Raw genomic sequence first — 27,226 nt, 5'->3', positions numbered from 1 at the left:
TCTAGACTGCAAGAGCACATCTGATGTTGGATATCATCTATGTATAGTTAGCTTAAGTTGTTTTTAAGCCATAGAATTAAGTATTATTCACATACACATTCCTATATGCATATTGCTCAATTATAGATGAAGAAATTACATTCCCTACATGCACACTCTATAATTTGTGAAGCAGTAGCATAAAAGTTAGCGACCAAAATTTAAGCTTCCACAGAAGTTAACTGTATCTTTTACTTTCTTATTTGTATTGTATAATTGTTATGTATTTCTTCAAAACATTAACTAGAGACAACTTACTCTCCAACAAGAATGATAAATACAATGTATGTGACTCTATCACCTCATGATTAATAGGGTCTTTTTTATTCATGAAGTCAGATGTCAGACTCAGTTGAAAAATGTGTATCATCTTATATGTATTTATTCCAAAGCCTACTAAAATTGCTTTCCACTGCTACAGATGGATACAATAACAACCACTTTTCACTGTTTTTTGAATTAACACAAGATGTATGTCAAATGATGACCCTAAACTTCCTGAGCTGAAAATTTCATTTAAAACTTGACAAATACACTGGATGCCAGGATAACACAGTAATAACAATTCACATGAAATCTACTACCTCTTCTAACCACACTCCGCAAAAAAAATCCTTAAAGCTTCAAAATAGCCATTGGCATTCTGTTGCCTGGAAAGAAAAATTGTACAATTTTTCTTTGTTTTCCCATAATCTTTTATTTTTTTAAATATTCTTTTAATTTTAAATGAGTATACTGTTTTCCTTTATAATTTACTGCAAAGTTAGCTGATAATAATTATTGGAAATACTGTTCTTGCTATTCTTCTGTAAATTTCTGAGAATATTCCTCCTGTCACCCAGGAAAAATTTAGGATGTGCCCATGATAAGTTCCTCACCAAGACAGAGCACCTGATTTTCCTTCTAAGTTACAGAACAGTAATAAATGAGTTTTACAGAAAAATTACAATTAAAAATTGCCTAAAATTTAAGGTGAGCAGATAATAGGTATATCACAGTATCTTCTGGGTCCTGTGTGTGCTGGTTTTCTTTGTAAGTCATTGTACTGGCTGATAAACCACCCACTTCAACTCAGCTCATTTCTCAAATAATTAACAGACTACAGTGGCTACAAAACTAAGAAACTTGAAGAGAAAGTGAAGAGAAGTTATACATTAGTGAATCAAAGTCTATATATTTTCACCACTCAAGCCCTGAATGAAGTATTTGATATTTCTGACATACTTCTTAAATACAGATGTAGCAGACTGCGCACCAGAAATAGCCTGTGTTTCCTCCTGATTTTCCTAGTTAAAAAAGTATGAATGAAGCAATTGTTCAGAAAATGAGAAACAGTGTACTTACTGAAGAAAGAACACTTATAATTTACTCATTCATTTTAGAGACTCTGTTTTTCAACAGATTTCAGGTTACTTTAGTTAGCAGAATAAGGTGTTGATGCTACAAATATTTCTTTCAGGCAGAAATTAACTGTTGAAGAGAATGTGTTCACAATAAGTCTGAACAGTACCTCACAGTAGATTCTACAGTATCCCTTCTTTTTTGCACTTTCCTTGCTGTAAGTGAAGTCTTTATTCTAGAAAAAAGAATCTATTTTTATGCATCTGAAGAATGTTCCTAGTGTCTTCAGTAAAACTAAACAGATAACATAAAAATCTAAAATATATACAAATCCTTGCAATTCCATCATGAAATTCCTAATTGCCAATTATCTCAAGGTGTTATAGTTGAGAACTATTTATTTTTAATGTCACTTCAGACTAGTTTCCATACCTGTTTCCATAGAGATATAATTTGAATAAGAAAACCACATCCCCAAAATCCAACAAATTTTGTTGTGGTTAGTGTCCTCAGTGACTTGTTTGCTCACTTTTTGACATAAATGCAGTCTTCATACACATATAGTACTATATAACAGGTACCACTAGAGTGTTAGTATTTCTTTTCTTTAAACATCACACATTTTAAACACAGAAATGTGATAAATGAGAAGAAAGTTCCTGCAGGCTACTTATCCAAATACCAGTAATAACATGAACCACTATTGGTTAATCGCTCCCTATAAAAAATAAAGAGCAGTGATGACAACAGGACACCTGATTATGGTCAGTTGGCAATAGAATCTCTGATTTAGGGAAAAACTTCCTCAAAGTACTTCAAAACTGCCCAGTCTTGTTCTCCTGTAAAAACTGGAGTCTGGTTTTGGGATGTTTTATCCAAGATGTAGGGATCATGAATGTACTGTGTACTGATGTGTCTATCACAGCTGCAAAAACACAGTCCAAGAGCATCATTTAAAGAAAGGGGAGAGGGAGAGAGGTAGAAAAAGACTACATTTTGCACTGCTGCATCTATTTAATCACACTGATAAAAACCCACTACACAGTTAGCGAAGAAGATGCAATTAAATTGCAAAGTAACTTCCAGAAATATTTTTTTTTTCAGCTTACACATACAAACACCACCTTTACAACAGCATACACTGAGAGCAGTCAAACTAGCCCACTGGGAAAAAAAAAAAACAAGGTATTTGAAACTGAAGCTTGACCCTTAGCAACCCTGAAGCCACAATGGCCAAAGTACTAAAGAATTCTTCAATAACAACTGAAGTTAACAGTGACTGCCAGAAAAGACCAAGCATAACTGCTGCTGGTGTAAACAACACAGTAACTGGAATTAAAGAAAACTCTACAACTCTCTTTAGTCTATTCCCAGCCTTGATTTCAGCAGTTGTAATATGGCTCTGATGCCTTTCTCAAATGCATTAAGTAGCTTGTTCTACACCCCATCATTACATCCCCATCATCCTTTACCAGGAAACTAACCTGTAAGCAAAACTGATTTTTATTTTCTTTCACGTGGAAAAGCCATATATATATGCCTTTTTTTTTTTTTTTTTGGGGGGGGGGGGTGATGATAAGACAGGGGTGCTGATAGTGATTCATCTTTCTGAACATAAGAACACAATTTACAATAAAAACTTAGGAGCATATTTCCATTGGGAAAGAAGTTATCTTTTCATAAAAGCCTGATGTTACACACAGTCTAGAGTGATTTTTTTTTTGTTTGTTTTTGTACAGGACAGTACTACACATTAAAAAAATAGTTTTCTTATTATGATCTGTTTGGCAGTTTATGCAATCTTTGCATACTGTCTCCATGCAACCCCAATCTTTCCACTGGTGATGATGGTAAAATTAGCCATATTCTGTCAGCTGCTATGTCACGTGGATTGCTCATCTTAAAAGGTCCTCCTACATGTGTGCACATGTGTGCATTCTTTATGCAACAAACATTTGGTTTCAAGTATCTCTTATTCCATAGTGACTTTCTTTAATTCTGTACAGAAATTTGGAAAGAAAAGTGGACGTGTGAGGCTCTGCTTTCAGAAAATGTGCCCAGTGAATAAAATCCCTTGTTGCAAGGTGTAAAAAGATATGTAGGTAAAGAGAGCTAGCATCTTCAAACAAACACCATCAGAGCAACAGCTGAGCTGGAGAGGCTTTTCCAATATTTTTGATCAGGTTCTATATTTAGGTGTTAATGAGTGCAATAACTACCTTTCCTTAGGTGTTTCTGTTTCACTAACTTTACAGTAGAAGTTGTGAGCTTACTAATAAAAAGAAAAAGAAATACAAAATTGTGCTTTTAGGGAACCTATTTTACATGCAAACATTTAGGATTAAATAATTTACCCTAGAAAAGCCTTTTTTTCTAATTCTTTAAGGAAGCTTCTGGTCTTAGAAGGATGAGGGAACATTTCAACACCAACCTACAAGCAGCGTTAAATGCTCTCAGTTTAAAAAAATGCTCTTTTTCTGAGTGCCTCCCTTGAAAACTGTACATCTAACTGTCTGCTCACATGTGGGTTTTGGGGAAATGCAGGGGACACAGCTGAGTGGGAATCCTTTCTAGGAGAAACCCTTCTTTCCTTTTCCATTCCTCTCTGACTGGAATGAAGGCACTTGTCCCACTGTTGTTCCAGCAGTACCTTTAACCAAACATGAAAAGTATGAAAGGGCAATGTATTCACAGAATTTTTTATAGTTTCCAAAGTACTTCAATGACTGATCACATTGATCAGTGCCAAATAAAAAGTCAAACTGTTTTCTCAGAAGTTATTTTTGAGTCTCCTTCCCCAGAACATAGCTATCCATGTTTCTGGTACCAGTTAATTCATCTCTTATGATACCATTTGTAATAGAAATTTCAAATTAACAGATGACTCTTATTATTAGCATTCATTTCCTTGTCTGAATATAAATGTGTTTTGAGATTATAGCATTCCTAATACTTCAAAATGCAAATAAATAATATATTATTTAAAATATTCTTGTTTCTTCATTGCAATGAATATCTGCTATTAAAAGTGATTTGTTTGGCAGTTTTCTCTTGCCAGCTCTTACATGAAAGCAACCAAGTCTATGTTGTATAAATAGCTCTTTATTCTGGTATCACTTTTATTAATTCCTCTGTCTGTTTTGAATGCCACTTTTTGATAGTGGGAGAAAAAAAATGGGGCTTTTTCCCCTCTTGTTAATTTCTGAAGTTCAAATGCTGGGTTTCTGAATAACCTAAAACTCTAGTAAAAGGGTATTCTGGAAAGAACTAAGAGTATTTCTACATCTGTGAGCACTTCTTGGTATACCAAATTCACTACTTGTGTAGTGTTAACAAGAAAGATATATAAGAGCACTGAAGTTACTCAACTCACTCAGAAATCTCAGTCCTCAGCTGGCAATCCCTTATTGAACTCAGAGCTACCACAACTAGATTACTGGAGATTAAAAAAATGAAAACCTCCTAAAAAAACCCTGTTGTTTTGATGGGCTGCAGCCAAGGACAATTTGAATGCCCTCTATCTGTACAGCCTCTCTAGGCATCCTACTCCTTGGCTTCACTGCTCCTAGGCTGATAAAATTTCTCCTTTTATCCAGTCTGAACATCTCTTGTTCCAAGCTGCCCCTGCTGCCTCTTATTCCCCCAAGATGCACCATTGTGAAGTGTCTCCTCAACACCTTCCCTGCAGACAGTAGGGAGGCAGCTCTTAGATCCTCTGGAGATAACTTCCTCCTGGTTTATTCAGCCTCTCCACACAGAGCTCGTGCTCCAGCCACTGGTGATCCTGGCAGTTCTCCTCTGAACTCATTTGTCTGTGTCTTCCTTATATTTGGAAAATAAAAATTAGACACAGAAACGTAGGCCATCATTTTCTGCTAGCAGCAGATGAACACATTGGTGGCCCCATCATCATTCCTTTCCTAGCTTACATATCCCTTATCTTGAATGTGAAGAAAATCTCTGCAGTTTCACTCTAGAGCAGTCTGAACCAACTTTTGGACTAAGAGGACAAATTCAGCATTGTGGAGCACTAATGCACCCAGCTCTGCTCCTGCAGGCACAACTGACTCCATGCACTTGGTCTGTGAGCTTGAGCCAATCAAAATACATCCTTGCAGAGACATGGTGTGTTCTGGTAATCTGCTCCTAGGGAACAAAAATAGAATTTTCTCTCTTCATTGAAGAACAATCATGAGAGGATTTGTAGAGATTCCCTCCTCCCTGTATGTCATCCTGCTGGTATATCCATGAGAGAACACTTTTTCTGGGCCCATCATTCTATTCTTTTCTTCTGAAAAGGAATCCTTAGAAAAAAAAAAAAAGACTGAAATATCTGAAAACTTGAAAGCTTTGTTTTTGTTTTCCACTTTTCCCCTATCATCTCTTCCCTCTAATGATATTCCAAACAACATGATATTGAGTACTCTGAAAGTCATCTTGCCTTTTCATGCTCGTATCATTTCTGCAATATCAAAAAATGTGACAAATACAATTATACCTGAAAGAAATAAACCATCTCTCCTTGCAGAGGCTGGAAGAACAATAAAACATGATCTGTACTAGCATTAGGCTAATTACAGTGACACCACTCCTGCGCTACAGTTGTCTAAGTGTCAGCGCTTACATTACAAACTCCTCGTTCCAGGGTTTATAATTCTGCTCTACGTTAGTTAGCAACCCTTACAGAAGTGCACAACACAGTTGTTCATGGCTTTATTAGTGACACTTGCCTAAAAATGGCTTCAATTTTAATTTACTTTTAAATTTTGTCTGCTACGTGGTGTAAATCACAAGCAACTTGTAACTAAAGCAAGACAATTCAAGAAGACAAAACCCACTCAAAATGTGATTTATTCACTTGGACTTAAAAGTGCTTATTTTTGCAAAGTTTAGAGACAATAGCTGCTGTATATAATGACAATCTTCACTATCTTCCCACCCAGACATGATATTAGGGTTTTCTGAAAAACTTAGTTTTCCATTAAAGAAATATCTAAATAGTATCACGAGTAAGAAGAGAGTTTCATAAGCAGCAAATGTCAGGTGATGTTTTGGCAATAAAGCCACCAAGCATCAGTGTTTTAAGTTTCATATGTGAACATATTTATCTAGAAAAATATGCTGTGATTTCTGTTATCTGTTAAAGTACTTTGATACCTTGGAAATCTGTAAATAACCTGCCCACTTCAGTATGTTGATTATTTTTAGGCAACATGACAGTTCACTGGACATGCTTCACTGAGAATGTAGACTCTTGGGTCTGAAAATCACCAAAACAAAAAAGCACTGCCTTGCATCATGCTGGGACATGACATAAACCATGGTCTTAATTATATCCACTTTCTTATTTATATGTAAAGGTTTTTATAATATCTTAAAGTATCTGCTACCTATGTGAGTGACTGAGATAAAGTTTTACAGCTTACACAGAAAGAATTCTACTTCTTCCAAATTCCACGTTCATTCAATCATAAAAATAAGTATTTAAAGCACTGTGATAAAGAGCAGCCTAAGGCTATACAATCTGAAACAAAATTCCCAGTATATAAGAAAAAAAACCTAAAAAGACCCAGCAAGAATTCATTGCTGGTAAAATCAGTAATAAATTGTTCTCTTTCAGAAAAAAAAAAAAGTTCTTTTTCTGGCTTTCTGCTACCCAACAGGTTTTTTTTTTTCCTCAATAAATGACAGAGAAATAATTTATTCAAAACTAACACTAGATTTCTTTAACTTCTGAGTCACATGGTTATTCTTATTATCATTATTGAACAATTCTCTATAGCCTGTATAATTTTTCTTTTAAGCATTAAGCAATTTTTCTACTTGGCTTCCTCCCAGTGTGTAGTATTTTGCTTCTTACTGACAATCCCAAACCACGGATATGTAACAGTTAAAAAAACCCACAGATAACCTGTGGTAACCACAGAGAAATTGGTGGTTCTACTGTTGATAGAAAAATCTAAATCTATCAAGTGAACTTGCTTGTAATTGATTCTTTGTGCTCCTGAAAATGTTTATATACTGATGCTACTACCAAGCTATGTAGGCTAAAAATGGAAGGCATATTTTTAATAAGTTTGAATAAAACACAAACAAGCACATATGTATGTATTCTAATAAAAACATGAAATATACATTTATGAAACAGATTTCTTCACTATTAGAGCATATCTTTAGCATTTGCATTATGTGAAAGTGTCACCTGTTTATTTTGCTTGCTCAATGTGAGTAAAAACAGGAAAGAAGGTGGCTGAGGTCAAACATGCTCTAGGCTAAATAGCTGCAACTCAGCAAGTAAGAGCATTTTCAGCATAAATTTCTTTCATTACCATACTCCTACATATAGCAACATGTTTTAAAGTTTTCTGATGATGTGTGGGAAGCTCAAGAAACAGCAAGAAAGCCACCAAAGTCTGTGACACTGCAAAGGAGTTACAAAACCATTCAAAGGACAGTCCTGAAGAGGAGGACAACCTTGTCACTGAACTAACCAGTCCAGAAAATTCACATTCATTCTGCTTGGGGCACACAGGCTCTGAAGAAGGCTGCTTGTATGGCTTTGTTGCTGTAATTGGCCTTCTCCTGTGTGAGGAGACATACATGACTCATGGGGCCATGTAATTTCCAAGCCTTTCATAGGGAATTAAGGCAAGGTGATCATCTACCTGGTGCAGTCTTTTTCCCTAGTAACTGTTGATCTCAAAGCTTGACTTCAACTCAGTTTGCAAGAGGAGGCTACTTCAAAGACAAGTAAGATCTCTGAAGTTTGGAGAGCACATAGAGCTGGATAGAAGAATGTGCTCAAACTGAGGCAAAGGCTGTGCCTTATGCTCATGCCATAGGAGATCAGAAAATCCATAAAAGACAAAATTTTTGTCATTACACCCATAAGCAAAACACCAAATCAGAGCTCACAACTAAGCAAAAGACACAAATGCACTCAAAAAGCTTCCTTAACTCTGAAGTTCAAGGAGCTGCTTGTGTACTTAGGTCCCACCAAAACCTGAATTGTTCTATGATGAGCTCTATTATCTCCTGTCTACTAATTAGGTCTACTGCAAAAGGATCAAGACAGAGTTTTATCTCTTGTGTTAATATTTTATAAGTAATTTTCAAAAATGAGATGAGAGTTATTATAAATTACATTAATGACTACTTTGAAGTGACCTTGTAACATACTTGAACAGAGGAAAAAGCCTGAAAAGCCACAAAACAGATTTCATCTTCAGCTTCAAGAGGTAAAAACATACTTCAGGAGTGTCTGTATAAGACAAAACAATATATTTGCTTTCAAGAACTGATTAACCCACATAGATTCTGCACTTACAAAACGTTTGATGAGTTTAGACTAGAATAATGGAGGCAGATGAAAAAATGAAAAGCAACTACCTGTTGCAGCAATTTTGAAGTATCCGATGTGCATTTTTTCCTTTAAATATTGGATCTTTTTTTCAATGCTTGAAAGGAGGTAAATATTCATTTTAACAGCAACTTTAACAAGCTTCCAAAACATTCTTAAACCATACTTTGCTTAGTTATCAGTTTACTGTTCTTTCATTCTCTGCTGGCATATAAGCCTGTAACATACAAAAATAGCATGACATTTATACTGCACTATATTTCCTTATTAAAAACATTATTATTATTATTATTAAAAATATGTATATTAAATAGTACTACAACTAAAATAAGCAAAATCTCACATCCTATATGATAGCAGCATTTCAAATGGAAAAGCTGTATTGGATATGGCTGACTGGAGTTAATTTTCTTCATTACAGACAGTAAGGTGCTGTGTTTGGGATTTGTGCTAGAAGAAGTGTTAATAGCGCTACAATGTTCTACCTATTGCTTGCACACATTACGAGTTTTTCAAACTTGAATTTCTAAGGACATAGAAAAGCTCAGACACATAATAGAACCAATTTGCCATAAAGTCTTTTCCTCTACTGCCCTACAACTTTAAGATGTTGATGTTATAAATGCTAACTAATGTAACTGGCAACTGATCCTCTTAAAAGCTAGAAGGAAAAAAAGTAGTAAGAAGTCATCCAAACCTGATCACAAATAGGTGAGCTTTTTGATCAGTACGTATCGCCGGCTTAGTTCTGCTCCTGTTGAAGTCATGAGTACTGTGAAAAATCTCACCCTAACCAATTGTTTGCTTTACAGTTCTCATGAAGCATAGGTCCAATTTGAAAGCTTTAGTAGATATGATTCACTGTGTATTTAGTTTTTACTGTTCACTACATTTTTATAGTCCTTAAAAAGCAACACAGATAAGTGGAAGTGGGGTAGATTCTATTTCTTATCACAAATCATCAACAAGACTTGCTTGTTGAACTCCCCTCAGATAACAAAAGCAGATTCCTTTGAAAATACTGAACTTGTACAGATGATACTGAAGACAAAATTTAGCCCTCAAATCCTCCATTAATACCAAGAGCAGAGAAAGAAACAATGCTGCAGTAATTGCAAAGAAAAACCCCAAGTATCTTTGGGTGTACGTTGAGCACATGTCCACGATCAATTATATACAACCAGTGTAACATGAAATCATGCTCCTGATTAAAGCTGCTGGTTTAAGCAGGGTGAATTCCTGCCCACTCTCACACTTATTTTATTAAAGTGGTGTTATAAATTATATATTTCTTTCCCCCTCAGATAGGAATAGTAAAGAAGAATGGAGAGGAATATTCAAGTTTTGGTGGCCTAGAAAACAGGAGTCATGACCAACATTCCCAATGGGGAGTGGCTAGGACTTGTCTGTATTTCACACAGTTGCTACCAGCTACTGACTTTCTCCTGCTCATATTTTTATTTGTCCCATTTTCTATCTACATTGTGTTTTCTAGACTGTCAGATCCTTGGAGAAAGGCCAGTGTACTTATTAAGTGTATTGAGCACAAAAGGTGTTTCCATCTTAGTTTTGGCCTTTGAGTGCTCTGCAATATGAAATGGTAAATTCTAACCACTCTAAAAGTCTGCCTTGAAATATGGAAGGCAATACCACATTCCAGTATAACAGCACTGAGTAAATCCCAGTAAATCACTAAGCAGCAATTTTGTGTCCCTGCCTGTAATTTCAAGAATGAGTTTAGAAAGAAAACAGTAAAGGATGAAGGCTGAACTGTGTATTTTCATGTATAAATAAAGAGAAGATACCTGTGAGAAATCTTTCACCATCATGCTATCAAAGGTGGGGAAAGAAGCCCTAATGTTGGGAATATTTTTTTGTACTACTTGTTTTTAACTATGTTAGTGCTGTTTTAGTTACATTGCTAAGGATTTATACAGCCATTGACAGTTAAATGAAACAGAAAGGCAAATCTCTAAATTCTATCTGAAATACACTTTATTCTTTGCAGTCAGGAACAATTTTATGAAACAATTTTTAAAGAAGTCTGTACAGAGCAGCATTTCTCAGCATAATAAAGAAGGTAGTTAATGCTGTCAGAGCTGATTTCAACAGGAGTATTAAGAAAATAAATAAAGCATTAATGAAAATGGGGACAGAATTTTTTTCTTCTATAATAAAAGGTATTTCCTGTAACCATTCAAGAGCTCTGCAAGATTGGCATCGGCCCTAGAAGCGTTTAGACTCAGAGTTCATTTCCTGAACTTACCTGGAAAAGGTAAGTAGAGAGATAGATGAAAGATCCTAAGTAAGTGAGGGGGGAAAAAAGAAAATGTGTGTGATATTTTTTTCATGTATTTTCATGTATTTTACTGAAAGTACAGCTAAAGTATTTGGATTTTCCAAATGTCTGTTGACATTAAATGGAACAGAAGATTTGTATCTATTTTGGGTCTTGAGTACAATCAGAAATACTGAGTACTGCACCATAGTAGAATTGCACCACTTGCAAAAAAGTTTTGGAGAAGCAGAATGAGATTTTGAGGTTTGAGTAGTTTTGCCTTTTCTCTCAGCTTAAGTACAGAAAGATAACTACTTTTCCAACTTTCCTCTCTTCAAGTGTTCACGTATTTCATTTCACTTTTCAGAATTAGTTGGACAGTTCATACAGAAGTGATTTAAAGAAAATATCTTGGTTATAACTATTTATTTAAAAAATAAATATAGCAAAAAGTCAACAATACTGAAAAACTATATTCAAATCTTGAAAAATTCCTGCTGGTCTAAATGAAACCATGATCAAAATTGAAACTATACATTAATAGGGAATTTGGTAAAAAGCCAAACTGAGATATTAGAAAACTCAAAAGATCCTTCTTCTAATATCTGAGTCCTTAATTGGGCCTGGTATTTCACCAATGAATAATACTTATTCAAGTATCTTTTCAGTAGATTTTTATGAATCTCAAGTATATTTTATATAAATTTTCTAGAATAATTTTCTGTATATCAGTGACTCCAGAAATTGAAATTTAATGGAAAAATCAAATACAAATAAATTCTAGATTAAACACAGTACCTAAAGAAGTTTTTGCCCCTATTATTCCTGGTGTTGTATAGAGAGATTCTGAGTGCCAATTACACTTGAATTTGAAAATTGAATTGGCCTCAACTAAAAGGAATTTTGAAACTTCCCCACACATTTAGAAAGCAAAAAGCATTGCTTTGTTACAATGATGCACGTTCAGTTATTCCATTAAGACCAGGTAGAGATAGAAATCACTTTCTTCGAAGTCTGGATCTGTGTCTTGGATTTGTGCTGAAAACAATGTTGATAAAACACAGATGTTTTTGATATTGCTGAGCAGCATTTACAGTGTCAAAGCTTTTCCGCTCCTCATCCCACCTGACCTGCAAGGAGGCTGGGAGTTCTCAAGAAGTTGGGAGGACATTGACCCCAAATACCAATGGGATATCCCAAACCATACAGTGTCACGACCAGCATATAAAGGTGAGAGAAGGAGGAGACATTTGGTGCGATAGCATTTGTCTTCCAAAGTCACCATTAAATATGATGGGGCCCTGTTCTCTGGAGATGGCTGAACACCTGCTTATCCATGGGAAGCAGTAAAGACATTCCTGATTTTGCTTCACTTCCATGCACAACTTTTGCTTTAGCTATTAAAGTCTCTTGTCTCAACCCACTGTCACTATTCCGTCTCTCTCCCACGCCACTGGTGTAGGAGTGAGTGAGTATCAGCATGGGGCTTGGTTGCTGGTTGAGGTCAAACCAAGACAGATGCACAGCAATATTTAAGACTTTTATACACATACTGTTTATTTTTAACTTGTCAGCTATTTCATATATCTGCACTCCCAGAAAGCAAAAGAAATTAACAAACTGAGCCATTCCTTAATGGCTGAAACCCAGCTAAGCTGAAGCCAGGATAATGAGGGCAGAATTTCACTAACAACAGCAACATTTTAATTTACAATGTGTACTGGAGAAGTTTGCAAACAAAAACTTCCGATTTTATGTGCTACATGAAGCGAAGGCTTTAAACAAGCTCTCAAATTCTTAAACTGTGCAAAGGAACAAATTTGCAAAGCCCAGTTTAGATGCTCCTTAAACAAGTTATCACAGAAGAAGGTAGGAACTATAGAAAACAACAGAAGCCAAACTGCAAAGTAAGTAAATGGCAAAAATCTGTATTGCCATGCAAATGATAAAGTTTCCTACCAAGTGTCTAAACCGTCACTTTTGTTTTTCAGCAACAAGATAATTTCAGATTTTTAGGGTTTGTTTTAAATTTTTTAAATAACCCACTCTTTTCCCATATGTAATGTGTTTGAAATAAATTCACACTGATCTGTGCTGAAGTCTTTTTAAACAAATCCTGGGGTATTTTCATGCAAGTCGTAGCTGGAGCTCACATATTATGAAAGTTAAAAAAAAAAAAAGGCATTATGGGACAGAACGAAGGATCAACAAAGACACTGCATCACTGTTTCAAGAGAAATTCTGACTGCATTAAAAATATTTGCTGCACAGTGGAGTATGTGTAAATGAATCACTGTTTTTACCTGGGCTGTTGGTATTTAAGATGATCTCAAAAAAGATCACTGCTGAAGTATCATCTAACACCCCACCCCTATTTTTAAATGCCCATTTCAGAGCAGAGGAAAGAGGCCTGTGTCTTTACCAGCTAGTAACATAAGACAGCTGTTGCTAATCACAGCCCTTAATATTCTTTTCCTGTTGTCTGCACCAGGATGTGTGGACACTTGAGTAGAGACAATTTCATAAGACTTATTCTGCAACTTCAAGAACTATTTATCCACTAGAAGCCTTTTGTGTTAACTTTTGCTCAAACCTTGAAACACTGCTGCTGACTCTACAGCTGTCATTGAAGCTTAGCCTACAGACCATAATAAATTTTTAGGCCAAAGGTTTCCTTGGAGCAATTTGTATTTTTACATGAAGTTAAAATAAGTGCAAATGTCTTCCAAGAGCTGGCCTCATTGCTAAACAGAGAGTCTGTGAACTGTTGTTTTAGATGGTTTTTAACTGGGCAGAATTCTTTTTTACAATTTTATATACTTGGACACTTTCTGCATATTTACAGAATCCTGCTTACCTAGCACTGCCCAAAAAAGCTTATCAGCAAACAATGACTGAATGATTTAAAATAATGTTCTTTCAAATAGAAATTACTCCTAAGTGAAATCATATGGTAATTATCTTAACTGTTTATAAATATAAGTCTGATCAACTGCTATTATTAACATAGTCTGCCAAATATATAAAACTAATCCTCTTAATTACTTTCTAGTTTTTTTCATTATAAAGCAAGCTGGAGCAACTGCTGTGTGCTGATTGACTAATGTATACAATCATCCAGAAAAGACAAGAATCTAGATCACAGAAATCAGCTGTTTGACACAAAGTGCAAATGCACTCCTTGAAAGATGGTTCCTACAGACAGTATCAGGAAACCTGCAGTTCTGAGAGTAGTTCCATGGCAAGCACAGAATATTGCTAGCAAATCAACTACAGAAACCCTGCAACAGATTATTCTGCATTACTGAATAAGTATTTCATTTCCATCACACTGATTTCTTTTGCTCCACCACTCAAAGGCTGTAAAAAATACCTTATATCTTTTACTATTCATTAATATGACACATTCATTGAAGTAAATGAAGCTAATTTAATCATATTCAGGTACTATATTGGATAGATTATGGTGTTTTGTCTTTTAAATAGTTTGTCTTTTATTCTACTGTCTTCATCAAACAGTTCTGAATAATTATCAGTCTGCTGTTATGAAGTTACAGCACTATTACATCCTGACTAAAAACTTCAGGTCACCTACAGCACTTACACAAAATACCACAGATAAAGGCAAAGCACTTCAGGCTATGCAGCAAGAAAATAATTCCTCATAGCATTGTATGTGTTTATAAGGTTTTCACCATTTGGATTATTACATTATCTCATTTTATATTCACTAGTCAGGAGGTAAGTGTCAGCTGGAATAATTGAATCTCAATTTTTTACACCTTTCATTTTATTTGATGAGCTTTTTACCAGTTGTAATTTATTGCTCTGATGAAAGTATAAAGCAAAAAGCTCGAAGTTTAATCAAGGCTAATGGTGAACTATGTACCATGTGATAATAAATCAGCAAGGAAAAAATACTCTGGAGACAAATAGAGATGTTTATCATTTCAGTATGAATACTGTTGGAATAACTGTTTATGTAAAATTAAGAACTGTACAAGAAAACCAAACAAACACCCAAGTCCCAAAAAAACCAATATTCTCTTATAAAAAAGCCAAAAACTTCCCATAAGCAATTAAATTTTGCAAGAAATAAAATCCTTTTTCTGCATTATATATAACAATGAGAACTAATAAGAAAGTCTGAGATACTAAAACATTTGATTTTTATAAACAGCAATGAACACTGTCAGTACAGCCTGCAGTAATCCTGACACTTGATCTTTTAAAACTTACTACACCAGAGAAAATCCCCCAACTCTTCTATGAGGAAGGTTTTTGGAGTTACTGGAACATTTTTTTTCTTGGGCAACTGGTATTTTATTTTATAAAAGGATGATATATGTACAAACAAACAAACAAAAAAAAAAAAAAAGAGAAATAACCTCAGCAGTTTGTGTAAGGACAAAACCTACCTGAATTTGAAAAAAAAAATCTCATTCACTTTAATTTCTTTTCTGAAAGGCCTTGAGACAGAAGCTAAAACACATAATAGCTAACAGACACATTTAAATAGGAGCTTATATTTTTGTTTTTAATACCACAAAGCCTGCATATTATGACTCAATAAAAATGGTTATGTGTAACTTTTTCATCATTACATTAATAAATATTAAACAAGTGTTAGACTAGATTCACAGTACCTTTGGATATTGTTTGACAGGGATCAGAACTCTCTCTGACAGCTTTATGTTTTTGTTGCTGATAACATCAAGATATTTCTTTTCTTCATCTTCCTTCTTGCCTTCTGAACCCTGAAATTTTTCCATTTCTGAAAAATATCACGAAACAGAACAATCAGTGACATGGCAGTTGTCATCCTTAGGAAGTTTAAATTTACACATTCCTACCCAGACTGTGCACTGAACACCAGCCATGTTTGCACTCACACGACAGGGACTGCTGTCTTTAAGAGAACCTGGACTCTCAGCAGGGCTGAGAGGCAGAGGTGACAGTCCACAGGTCACACTCCACAACTAATTCTTCCCCAGCTGGAAGGGAAGCCAAATGATCTCAGCAGGAGCAGGAAAAGATGAGGCTTACAATTCCAGCTGTCAGTCTTTTAAAGGGAATAACATCACCACAGCTCAATGCTTTGTGTAAATGTGACCGGCCAGAACTAAGCTGGATTCTAACTGCAACAGCTAACTTTCAGTACAAATACTAGAAAACTGAAGAAACTTCTTGTTGCTACTGAGTTTCCATTCAAATACTTCTGAATTAATTAAAGATAAGAAATAAAGTTAACTCTTGCTCAAAAAAACTCTTCAATTAAGAAATTAATTTTATATATATATATAAAATTGATAATCTGTAGAACACTCTAGAATTTACAATAAAAAAAATAAATAAAAAATATTTTCAGGTAGAATAGTTCAGAATTCTTTATTCCCTAATGCTCTATAGCAAATGGATAACAACAAATAATTGAATTCATCATCCTGTGAAGAGCATCTTATATAGTGCCTGAGAGCTCCCTGACAGTACAAGTACTATAGAAAAAGCTGCTTTTGCAGCAGTGACGTTGTTGACAGCACAGAAATATGGCAATGATTATAATGAGCTAATTATAACTGAATTATAGCTGAAAGAAGACAGCTGTGGATCTCAGAAACATACTGCTTCAAGGATGGGAAAGCAAGAGTGGAAAGGAGGAACACAGCCACAGCACGCTCTAACATTCATATACAAGTTTCTTTGATTTCCAGCAAGTGTAAAGAAAAAATGTGTTGAAAAGAACAGCCCATGTCATGATTTCTTAATAAATGTTTATGCTGCTTTTATGAGATCAAATAATTTATTTAAAGCCTGCACCAGCAGACAGTTCTCTAATGTTACAGTTATAAGCTCTTTTAAAATCTCCCAGACAACACACCTAAAAAACCTCATATGGGATATACATTCAGTATTTAGGATTAAAAAGTTATTTACAATCACTAAAAGCATCAGAAGAACGTTTCATTACTGTAAAATACTTGAACACGTAAAAAAATGTGGCATGTTGCGTTCAGTGGAAGATTAATCTGGAAAGCAGCAAGAATCAATTAAGTAAGTAAAATACTTGTTTCAGGCAGGTTTAATAGATAAAAAGTTATTTGAAAATAGATCCAATGCAATTATACAAAGGGGTGTGCTATGGGTGTACAGAGGGGAGAGACAAAGGTGCATAAAGAGTGAAAAGTGTTACAAGCACAGTAAGTACTAAATAAAATAAAGGAATTTCCCAAATGTATTGTGAACACAGTACTGAATTAGGTAATTCTAAAAGGCAGATGGGGAAAGTCAATCTACATATACACATATAGTTCACTAGAACCATGGAAGTTTAAGTTAAGCTGGAGAAGACCTTTAAGGTGATCAAGTTCAGCTGTTAATAAAGCTCTGCTAAGTCCATCCTAAACTACATCCCTAAGTGCCACATCTACATGTATTTTAAATACTTCCAGGGACAGTCATTTCACCACCTCCCTGGGTAATCCATTCCAATGCTTGGTAACTGTTTTTGTGAAGACATGGTTCCTGCTGTCCAGCCTGAACCTCCCCTGACACAGCCCAAGGCTATGTCCTCTCATCCTGTCACTACTTGCCTGGGAGAAGAAACCAACCCCCACCTGACTATAAGCTCCTTTCAGGTAGTTGAAGAGAGCAGTGAAGTCCCTCCCAAGCCTCCTTTTCTCCACGCTAAACAACCACAACTCCCTCAGCTGCTCCTCATCAGATCTGTGCACCAGACCCTTCCCCAGCTCTGCTGCCGTTCTCTGGACACACTCCAGCCCCCCAATGTGTTTGTCAGGGGCCCAGAACTGGACACAGCATCCAAGGTGTGGCCTCAGCAGTGCTGAGTACAGGGGAACAATCACTGCCCTGTACTGCTGATACAGGCCAGGATGCCATTAGCTTTATGAACAACTAACTCTTTCTCCTGGAAAGCTGAAGATACTTAAAAGTCTGTATGGTCAGTAGGGATGGGTACTAAAGCTTAGGACAAAATGCTCCGCTTTGAGTCGTCTACCAGGCCTTGCAACCAGTGCCAGTCTTGTGCTTTGTTTTCAACTGAGAGTACATGGAAGTTGCAGAAAGAAAGTGGCGACTTTGCTGAAGCTAATGAAAGACTACTTCAGCTGGGCTTATCAGACTTATGTGAACAAGAGTTTGTTTATCTACCAAGACTGAGACAAGCTGTGGCACTTTAATTGGTTTCACTCCATGATGAGGGCTGAGCACTAAACCCAGAAGAGCCAGTCCCAGCTTATTATGGGAGGCACAAGAAAAAGCAGTGGGAAATTGAGTCTCCTTCAGGGAATAAAAGGCAACAGAGAGCCCATTTCAGCGGAGGTCCCACAGCACTTAAGGTCAAACACAGAGAGAGAAGCAAATGAGAAGGGATCATGATGAGGGCCCGGCTGTGAGCCCAAAACTACAGCAGAAGGCAGCAGGGACACTGGGGACATCAAGTTTCTGCCAGGAAGCAGTGCTGACTAGCCCATGACCACAGCCAGACAGCTTTTGAGTATCATCTCTAAGGAGAGAGAGTCCACAAGCACCCTGACAGTGCTTGGTCACCCTCACAGTAAAAAAAAAGTTCCCCAATATTCAGAGAGAAGTTCTGTGTTCTGGGCACCCCTGAAAAGAGTCTGGGCTGTGTCTTCTTTGTAGCTTCCCTTCAGTTATTGGTATACATTAGAAAAGATCCCCTATAGAGTCTTCTCCAGATTGAACAGCCTGGAGGCAGCACTCCTAGCCCTGGCTTTGTAGACCCTTCATCACCCTTGTGAACTCTCCAGTATGTCTATTTCTACTTATGTGGGGAGCTGCACATTGAACAGACTGCTCCAGTGGAGTATCACCTCTTTTGACCTGCAAAGTTGACTGAGGAGTAAGAAATGCCTTGAGCTGGTTTATTTCTAAAACAGAACATAGGGCTGAGTATCATCAGTGTAACCTGTGAATTTATATTAAAAAATATGGCATTAGGATTTTGCTTGAGTGGAGCAGCTGTGTGAGATGAGATATCTTGGAAGTTTTCATTCCTTAGGGTTGGAGTTTGTGTCTTCTGGGTGTGGTCCCTGAAAGCCCCACGTAGTCACCAGGGAGTCATTGTGACACATGTGACAACAAGCCTTTTGGATGCTTGGGGAAGCCCCAAAAGGCCACAGTATTTGGCCTCCTCCACTGGGGACAGACATCTGAATGTGGGGGAGGAAAAAGGACCCCCATCCCATTGTGTGCTTTCTGAGGGCACAAAGATTTGCTGGACAAGGATACTGACAGGGCCTGGGGTGCTGATCCCAATCTGCCATGCACTCAGGGCCTGTCTGCAGCTGCTGAGAGGCCAGGAATTCCTTTCCCAGCAGCCCAGCTCCTGCCTGTACGTATCAGAGAGGTCAGTTACCATCCTGCCTCAAGAGCTAGAATATGCCAAGACACTCAAGTGTTACTCATCTGCCCCAGGATGGTCCCTGGCATTGGTGGCAGCCCAAGTGCTGTCCTGAGGCAGAGTGGGCAGTTCTTTAATGCTTGACTTCTGTAGCTTTGCTGCTGGCTGCAGACTGTGTCCCCACACCAGGGAGCACATCAGCTTATCTCTTTGGTTTGCAGGGCAAAATGGCCTCAGAGGAAGACCTGGCAGAAAGAGGCACCTCTTCCCCTGCTGCCAGCACCATCCAGGTGCCCCGGGCTGCACGTCCAGGTGCTTCAGAGAACCTAAGGTGCCCAATCTGCAGGGCTGGCAATAATGACCGAGCCTCTGTGACCTGGCGTTGGCACCCTTTCTGTTTTTACTGCATGGTGGAGTGGTTCCACAGAAGAGTGGAGAGCCTGATACGCCAGTCAACTTTCCCACTTACATTCCACATGGTGGGAGACAGTAACTCTGAGGTGCACCCCATTGATGAGTCCATCAGCTCTGCCAGCCATAATCAAGGAGAGCAAGCTGGGTCCCGCTCTACAGGAAGATGTCAGCATCATGCCCCAGGACGACAGTATCGCAAGTCTTGCAGCAGAAGATGTAGTGGTTGCCACGGTGGCAGCCACGGTGGCAGCCGCCGTGGCAGGGCCCAAGAGAAGACCCGAAGCAGGTATCCAAGGAGGCACCACAATGGCCGTGCCAGGGTCCAGCAGGCCCAGGGCTACAACCACTCAAGCAGCAGGAGACGACGGCAGAGCAGGGCTCAGAACACTGCTCGTGACAAGGGCCAAAGGACCCAACGGCATGTCCGTGCCCTCTCAAGGAGGCGTAAGCGCCGTCAGCAAGAATACCAGGTTTCTTTCATAGAACCGAGGGCAATACGGAGCCAATCCCGGCAGAGGTCGAACAGATCTTCCAGCCAAACACTGAGGGAGTATCTAAGGGAGATGGAACGCGATGAGGGACAAGCTCTAAGGCATGATTGGTACATCCGTGCCTCTTCAGGGAGGAGCAGGCGCCAACAGCGGGGGCGCCAGCTTTCTTACAGAGAACTGCAGATGACAAGGAGCCGAACCCCACAGAGGTTCTGTAGCACGCTGCCCCTGAAGGAGAGTCGAAGGAGGATGGAATGCTATGACAGACAGATTGAACAGGGTGTCCATGCCTCCCCAAGGAGGAGTGAGCGCCTTCAGCAAGGACGCCAAGCTTCTTTCATTGAACCACAGATGACAAGGAGCCGATCCCGGGGGAGGTCCCGCAGCACACAGCACCAAACACTGCGGGAGAATCTAAGGAGGATGGAACGTGACATCTCAACCTCCTCGGGGTGCCGTGAGCGCCATCGGCGGAGACGCCAGGTCGGTTTCACTAAACCATAGGTGACAAAGAACTGATCCCCATGGAGGTCTTGCAGCCATGCTGGGCATAACCCTGGTAGCACACCCCACCAACAAGGGAACTACTGTATGCCCTGTTACCAGTGTCAGGAATGATTTTAGACAAAAATTATTTTAGACAAAAACAGCTCCTACTAACAATTGCAAAAATAAAGTCAAATCCAATGCTCAAGCCTGGGGCTGAGGATCTATTCTCCATCAAAAAATGCATCTGAAAATCTAAAGACATCCTTGCAAGGCCTTTTCAGGTTAGGAGGATAACAGGCATGAAACTTCAGCACTGCTTTTGTCATTCTGTTCTGTGGTATCCACTTGTGTATAAAATGGGGTACTGAACATTTTGTAAGCGGTGCCTTTCTCTCTATATTGGGTTTCCACAGTGTGGTCAACTTTTTCTTGTTTTTGCCCTGGTACCAAAGACACCAACAACTTATTAGGAAATCTCTTGTCCTTCCACACCTGTTTTCTTATGCTTTATCCCAAACACCCCACAGAGTAACTTCTGTTACCACTCTTCTCACAATGAAGCAGCGAACAGTGAAGTCAGTTTACAATTACTCTATCTCAAAGGCACTGCCTGTAATGCCAGTCCAAATCTAATGCCTGGTAGAAAGCCTCTGGAAAGCTTTTCCTTCTCCTTCTTCTTTAAAGACTTTAAAAATAAACCCCAAAGCCTTCATAGAGAAATTTGCCCCCATGCTATGCCCTGCACAAAGCCTCAGGCTTAACGCCCAGCGTGGCACTACAGGCTACAGGCTCTTCAGACCATGGCCAAAGACTACCAAAGTCATCAAAAAACAGTGTTGCACCAAGGACTGTTACTTTCAAGTAAGACTGGAGCAAAAAGAGGAGTCTTCTCAAAAGACTGGAGCAAGACAAACTGTATTCAGTTTTTGTACTGAACTACAGTCAGCCGTTACTGTGTACAATCCTCATGTCACTCCATGACTAGTACCACCACAGAAAAGAAGCATTACGACAGTCTCATGACAGGATCAAGCTGCCAACTTGCTGGCTCACAGCACTGACACACAGCTAGTTGCTTCAGCTGAAAAATTTTACTTGCCAATTACAAAAACTATGGTCACATGCAACACATGCTACAAATACAGACCCAATGCCTTTAGTCGCATTCACTGCATCCCTCATGCTTGTGTTTAGCTTGTTAGTTTTCTGTGCAGTCACTGATAAATCTCCCAAAGGAAAAGAGGTGGCTGCCACATGGACAACTGACTTGTGAGAGACAAACCTGGCTCTCCATGAGCATATGGAATCATTCAAACCTTCCCATGTCATGAAATCTGGAGGGGCTTTCTTAGCTTGAGTGTGTTTTGAGTCACAGAACCGCAGAACAGTGGAGGCAGGAAAGGACCTGCAGAGACCATCTAGTGTAACCACCTCTGCTCAAGCAGAGTCACCAAGAGATGGTGGCCACTGGACTACAGCCACATAGCTTTTGAGTACATTCCTGCACATGTCAAAAAGGTCAGTCGCCATCCTGCCCTGAGAGCTGGACTTGCCACCACACTCCAGTGTCACTCACCTGCACCAGGATGGTCCCTGGCACTGGTGGTAGCCCAAGTGCTGTCCTAACACAGAGCAGGCAGTTCTTTAATGCTTGACTTCTGCAGCTTTGCTGCTGGCTGCAGACTGTATTCCTAGTGCAGGGGAACGTGTGCTGCTGCTTACAGAAACCTATAGGCAGTATAGGATTTTGTGACCAGCTGTATTAGGTCTGCGTGGCCTGGTTTTGGAAGTAGAGGGAGCTACAGGGGTAGCCCCTGTGAGAAACTGCCAGAAGCTTACTCAGCATTTGGCAGAGCCAACTTCCGGTGGCTCCAAAGATGGACATGCTGCTGGCCAAGGTTGGGACAACTATAAATGGTGGTAATGTCTCTGTGATAACATGTTTAGGAAGAAACGAAACAAAAATGGTGGGGCAGTTGTAATTGCAGCCAGAGAAGAGCAGAATGAGAACATGTGAGAAGAAAAACTATGCAGGCACCAAGGTCAGTGAAGAAGGAGGAGCAGGAGAAGCTCCAGGCATCAGAGCCAAGATTCCTCTGCAGCCTGTAGTGAAGGTCAGGGTGAAGCAGGCTGTCCCCCTGCAGCCTATGATGATCCATCAGGATGCAGAGATCCACCCACAGCACATGGAGGAGCCTCACGCCAGAGCAGGTGGATACTTGAGAGGAGGCTGTGACTACATGGAAGACCTGAGGTGAGAGGGACCCATGCTAGAGTAGCCTCTCTTGAAGGACTGCACGTCATGCAAAATGACCCAGTTTGAGGGAACTGCTCCCTGTGGGATGGACTCACATTGCAGCAGTTCAGAGGGAGCAGCTTCTTGTGGACACATGCTGGAGAAGTTCAGGGAGAACTGTCTCCCATGGGAGGGACCCATGATGCAGCAGGGGAAGGATTCCTGAGTAGCAGGAAAAGCTATGGGTGATGAACTGACCATAACTCCCATTCCCTGTCTCCTTGTGCTGCTAGGATAGGAGGTAGAGCTGGGAAGGGGGGGGGGGGGGCAGGGTGGGGGAAAGGTATTTTTTAGGGCTTTATTTTACTTCTTATTATCCTGCTCTGATTTTGTTAGCAATAAATTCACTTTATATCTCTAAGTTGAGCCTGTTTTGCCTTTGATGGCAATTGATGGGTGTTTTCTCCCAGTCCTTATCTCAGCCCATGAACCCTTCATTAAATTTTCTCTCCTCTGTCCAGATGCAGAGGGGAGTGTAAGAGTAAAGCAGAGAATACTGAAAAAGAGCTACTAACTTAGCTTTCCATTTCATAAATCCATGAAGGAAAAAGAAGGTAGTCCTCTCTCAAAAAAAAAAATCCACACAAATGGGCTGACAGTATGTTAAGAATTTTACAGCTCAAACCATGCGTATTTCAGTCATGCAAAAAAGAGGCCCTGACTAGAGAAGTATCAGAGACAAAAAGACATTTCTACCTATATCTTTTTAGAGATATTATTCCCTATGAAAATTTATCTTGAGCTATCTCCAGACTTTGAGCTGTAAAATTCTGGAAATATTGTCAGCCCATTTATGTGGATTTTTTTGAGGGGAGTACCTTCTTTTTCCTTCATGGATTTATAAAATGGAAAGCTAAATTTGTAGATCCTTTTCAGTATTCTCTGCTTTACTCTTACAGTGCCAATAAAACTATGTTAATTACATTTCTCTTCAAAGTCCTTGACACCTATTACAAAACTTCTCTAATGAATATATTTTTTCTATTAAAATTAAGCACCCCAGAGTAAAAACATCCTTTTTCTACACTTAAAGAGTCATGTCAAAACTCTTCAAAAAATAATTTTGTTCTTGTCAGTCTGTCCAACCCACCAAAAAAATTAAATCTACACAATTCTTCCTGCTGTCAACATTTGCCTCCCACTTAAAGGAATTTTGCAGCCTATCTGGCTTTTCTTGCCTTTGCATTTGCAGTACTGGCACTGCTTCAATCAAGAATCATGGGCTGCTGTTAATAAGGTCAAGCCCTCTGAAACAATCATATGTTTCAGTTAATGGGAATGATTTACAGAATGGGAGTATCACCAACTTCTTGCATGCAAGTACTATTATGTATATCAAGCTTATCTAGTACTCAAAGAAGTACACTTTTTCTGCAGGTTAACGAAAGAATGTTTGAACTGTAAGAGGAAGAATGAGACAATGCCAGTGCAAAATAACAACCACTAAATCACTGACAGCTCTAATTTAGAGAGAGCATTTTTAATTTAAGGTTCATTAAAAAATTACACAGTGAGAACTCTGAATACCTAGAACAGTGTTAACAAAAAATCCCAGCATATTTTTAGAAACAGAAAATACTGAAAACATACATGAAGGCTTATTTTCTGTCCAAGGCATTACATTTTCATTGAAAGCAGGGCTATTGGACTTTGAATCAGGGAAAAAAAAAAGGCAGATGTCTCAATAGTTGAACAAATTAAATTGAAGTTAATTCATGAGACGTGAACATCCTAAGAGGTTTCCAGTAATAAAAACAACATCCAAATCCCTAAGAATTGGTAACTTAAAAGTAAAAACATTGTGTGTACCAACAGTGGTTGGGAGGGGTTATAAGGACAATACAATCAGCCATGAGCACTGAAAAATTAGCCACAGGCTCACTATATTCACCCAGAAACACATTCATATATTGTATTAACAACATTCCTTTATGTACACATACTCGTTGAGTCACACAGCTAGTTGAGATGATTCAGGGAGGATAAGGAAATAATTCTTCTTACATCAGACACAAGTAAGTCAATACCTCTGCCAGTGATGAATTTAATACCTGTTAGATAATTGTGGGTGAGATCTACATGTTTATGTCATCTGTTCTAGACAAATACAAACTGAAGCTTTATAACTGTATTAACTCGAGCTGAATCACCTCAGCTCTCAAGCAAGAAAAGTGGCTAGTAATGTTCAGAAAGAATTCTGAAAGACAAGTCAAAAAGGAATGACAGAGACATGCAAAATCAGGCACAGTATGAGAAGAAACAAAAATGGGTATTTAACGTTTTTCAGGAGGGGCATCTCTTTGCGATGTTACAGATTGGAAAAAAAAATACTTTTATGTATAGGATGTAATTACACAGGGGAACTGCTGAAAGCATCCATACTGATAAACTCTAGTCTTTTTCAGATTCTTCCCTTATGATTAGATTCCATCCCATAAGGTACTGAAGGTCTTTTCAATTTGGGCATGTCTGAAAATACAGCATCTATTAAAAATTTAATTTATTATGCACGTATTTTTTATTGTTGGACTTTATGGCTATTATCATCTATCAGGCTACCTACTGTGTAGAACATAAGAGAAATTGCAGAGAAGTGATCCTTTAGGATCACCTACTCACTGAGTAGGTACTCATTAGACTGCATGTATGTGCAACACTGGGGCCAGACTTGCCCTCTCCTCCCCAGAAGAGGAAAGACATTGACAGAATGGAGCAAGGTCAGTGAAGGCCACTCATGGTGGTCAGAGCTGGAGCACTTGTCCTGTGAGAAGAGGCTGAGAGAACTGGGCCTGTCAATTGTGGTGAAGACACAGCTCTGAGAGATCTAACAGCAGCTCAGCAATGCTGATGCTCCCACGGTCACGCTCTTCACAGGAGCATGAAACAAGGGTAACAGAAAACAGGGAAAAGGTGAAAATAGAAAGGTTTAGCATGTGTATAAGGAAAAGTTTTCTCAACACAGTCCAGCAGTGCTGCAGGTTGCCCAGATATACCATCTCCTCCACTGGAAGATTTCATGATCCACCTGGACAAATCCCTGAATAACCTGGTCTGAACCCTTGGCTGGCCCTGCTTTGAGCAGGAGGTTGCACTAGAGATTTCCCAAGGTCCCTTGACATGTGAACTATCCCAGGATCCTACAAATGCAATAAATTTCAGACTTATCCATGTCTGTCAAATTTCTGGAACTTATCCAAAAGATTTAAATGTCGTTGCAGAAAAAGTTAGAAGACAGAAACAGCATGATTGCATTAGCCCTGTATCCTTAGCAAACTTTTTTAACAAAATGTACTAACATAGGTGGAAAAGTAATTAAAGATCTAAAGAACTTTGTATTTCTAATTAAATGAAAACCAAAGAGTATTAACAACAAAACAAAGGAGGAAAATTCAAGTATCCAAAAACTTAGATTGCTATCCCCTCTCTATACTGACAACTGATTTTTACTGCCTGGTCATTACTTTGGCTCTACCCATCATGTAATCAGCAGCTTGCAAAGGTATGCTACAAGGTAATTTCTTGTCCAAATTATACTATTGGTAGAAAAATAATTACCTAATGTATCCATCTACTGACCTATGCCTAGATCAGTATAGAATAAAAAAAGCTATAAAGAGGATACTAGTAGTGTTAAATAACTAGAAAAGTCCTGAAATGAAAGTATTAGCGCTTACTAAATTTGTGAACATCTGCTCCGATGCACACCTTTCCATGGAGAGTTTTAAGTCTGATTGCCAAGTATTTCCTCAAGACAGTAGTCCATATAATCCTAGTTCAGTTGCTGAATACACTCCCACTATCACTGACACACTATCTCATGTAATTTTAGATATATAGCAACTGCAATCACAAAAAAAAAAAAAACAAAACAAAAAAAAAAAAAAAAAAAAAAAAAAAAAAAAAAAAAAAAACCACCAAACAACAACAAAAAAAACCCCACAACTATTTACGATGAAATTTGCTGCAGGAAATTGATGCAGTCTTTCTCATCTCAGTAAAAATAACAGCAATCCAAAGGTCAGCATCAGCAAGTGCAATATAAAGAAAAGATCTGGGATGCATTCTGAATGTGATGACTTACTAAATAAAGTTGCTGATAACATTTAAAGGGTGACAACAATGTCCGCTTCAAGATATA

The 27,226-nt window shown here is 38.4% G+C and overlaps 2 protein-coding genes across 15 annotated transcripts in view; one reads left to right on the top strand and one right to left on the bottom strand.

Moving 5' to 3' along the window:
• Positions 1-27,226, bottom strand: part of KHDRBS2 (KH RNA binding domain containing, signal transduction associated 2) — a 359,384-nt gene that overhangs the window by 284,947 nt on the left and 47,211 nt on the right. For all 13 annotated transcript variants that reach the window (XR_008429897.1, XR_008429895.1, XR_008429898.1 and 10 more), the window contains exon 2: positions 15,665-15,792. Coding sequence is in view for 4 of the 13 variants with exons in the window: in XM_053938158.1 (XP_053794133.1) it covers positions 15,665-15,792 (128 nt within the window). In the remaining 9 variants the exon portion in view is untranslated. The remainder of the gene's footprint in view (positions 1-15,664; positions 15,793-27,226) is intronic.
• LOC128785499 (filaggrin-like) lies at positions 19,149-20,997 on the top strand. 2 transcript variants are annotated; one of them, XM_053938154.1, is made up of 2 exons: positions 19,149-19,389; positions 19,620-20,997. In XM_053938154.1, exon 2 carries the CDS (start codon positions 19,626-19,628, stop codon positions 20,805-20,807), a length of 1,182 nt encoding a protein of 393 aa, XP_053794129.1. In that variant the 5' UTR covers positions 19,149-19,389; positions 19,620-19,625; the 3' UTR covers positions 20,808-20,997. The 2 variants fall into 2 exon arrangements, with proteins under 2 accessions (XP_053794129.1, XP_053794128.1); XM_053938153.1 differs by having other exon boundaries at positions 19,149-19,404.

This window comes from Vidua chalybeata, chromosome 3, assembly GCF_026979565.1.
Source record: "Vidua chalybeata isolate OUT-0048 chromosome 3, bVidCha1 merged haplotype, whole genome shotgun sequence".
Classification (NCBI taxonomy): Eukaryota; Metazoa; Chordata; class Aves; order Passeriformes; family Viduidae; genus Vidua; species Vidua chalybeata.
The sequence above is the reverse complement of the archived record's forward strand: the minus strand, read 5'-3'. Positions and strand labels throughout refer to the sequence as shown.

Coding starts and splice junctions, on each gene's coding strand:
- LOC128785499 (XM_053938154.1), top strand. CDS start 19,626: ATGGCCTCAGAGGAAGACCTGGCAGAAAGAGGCACCTCTTCCCCTGCT.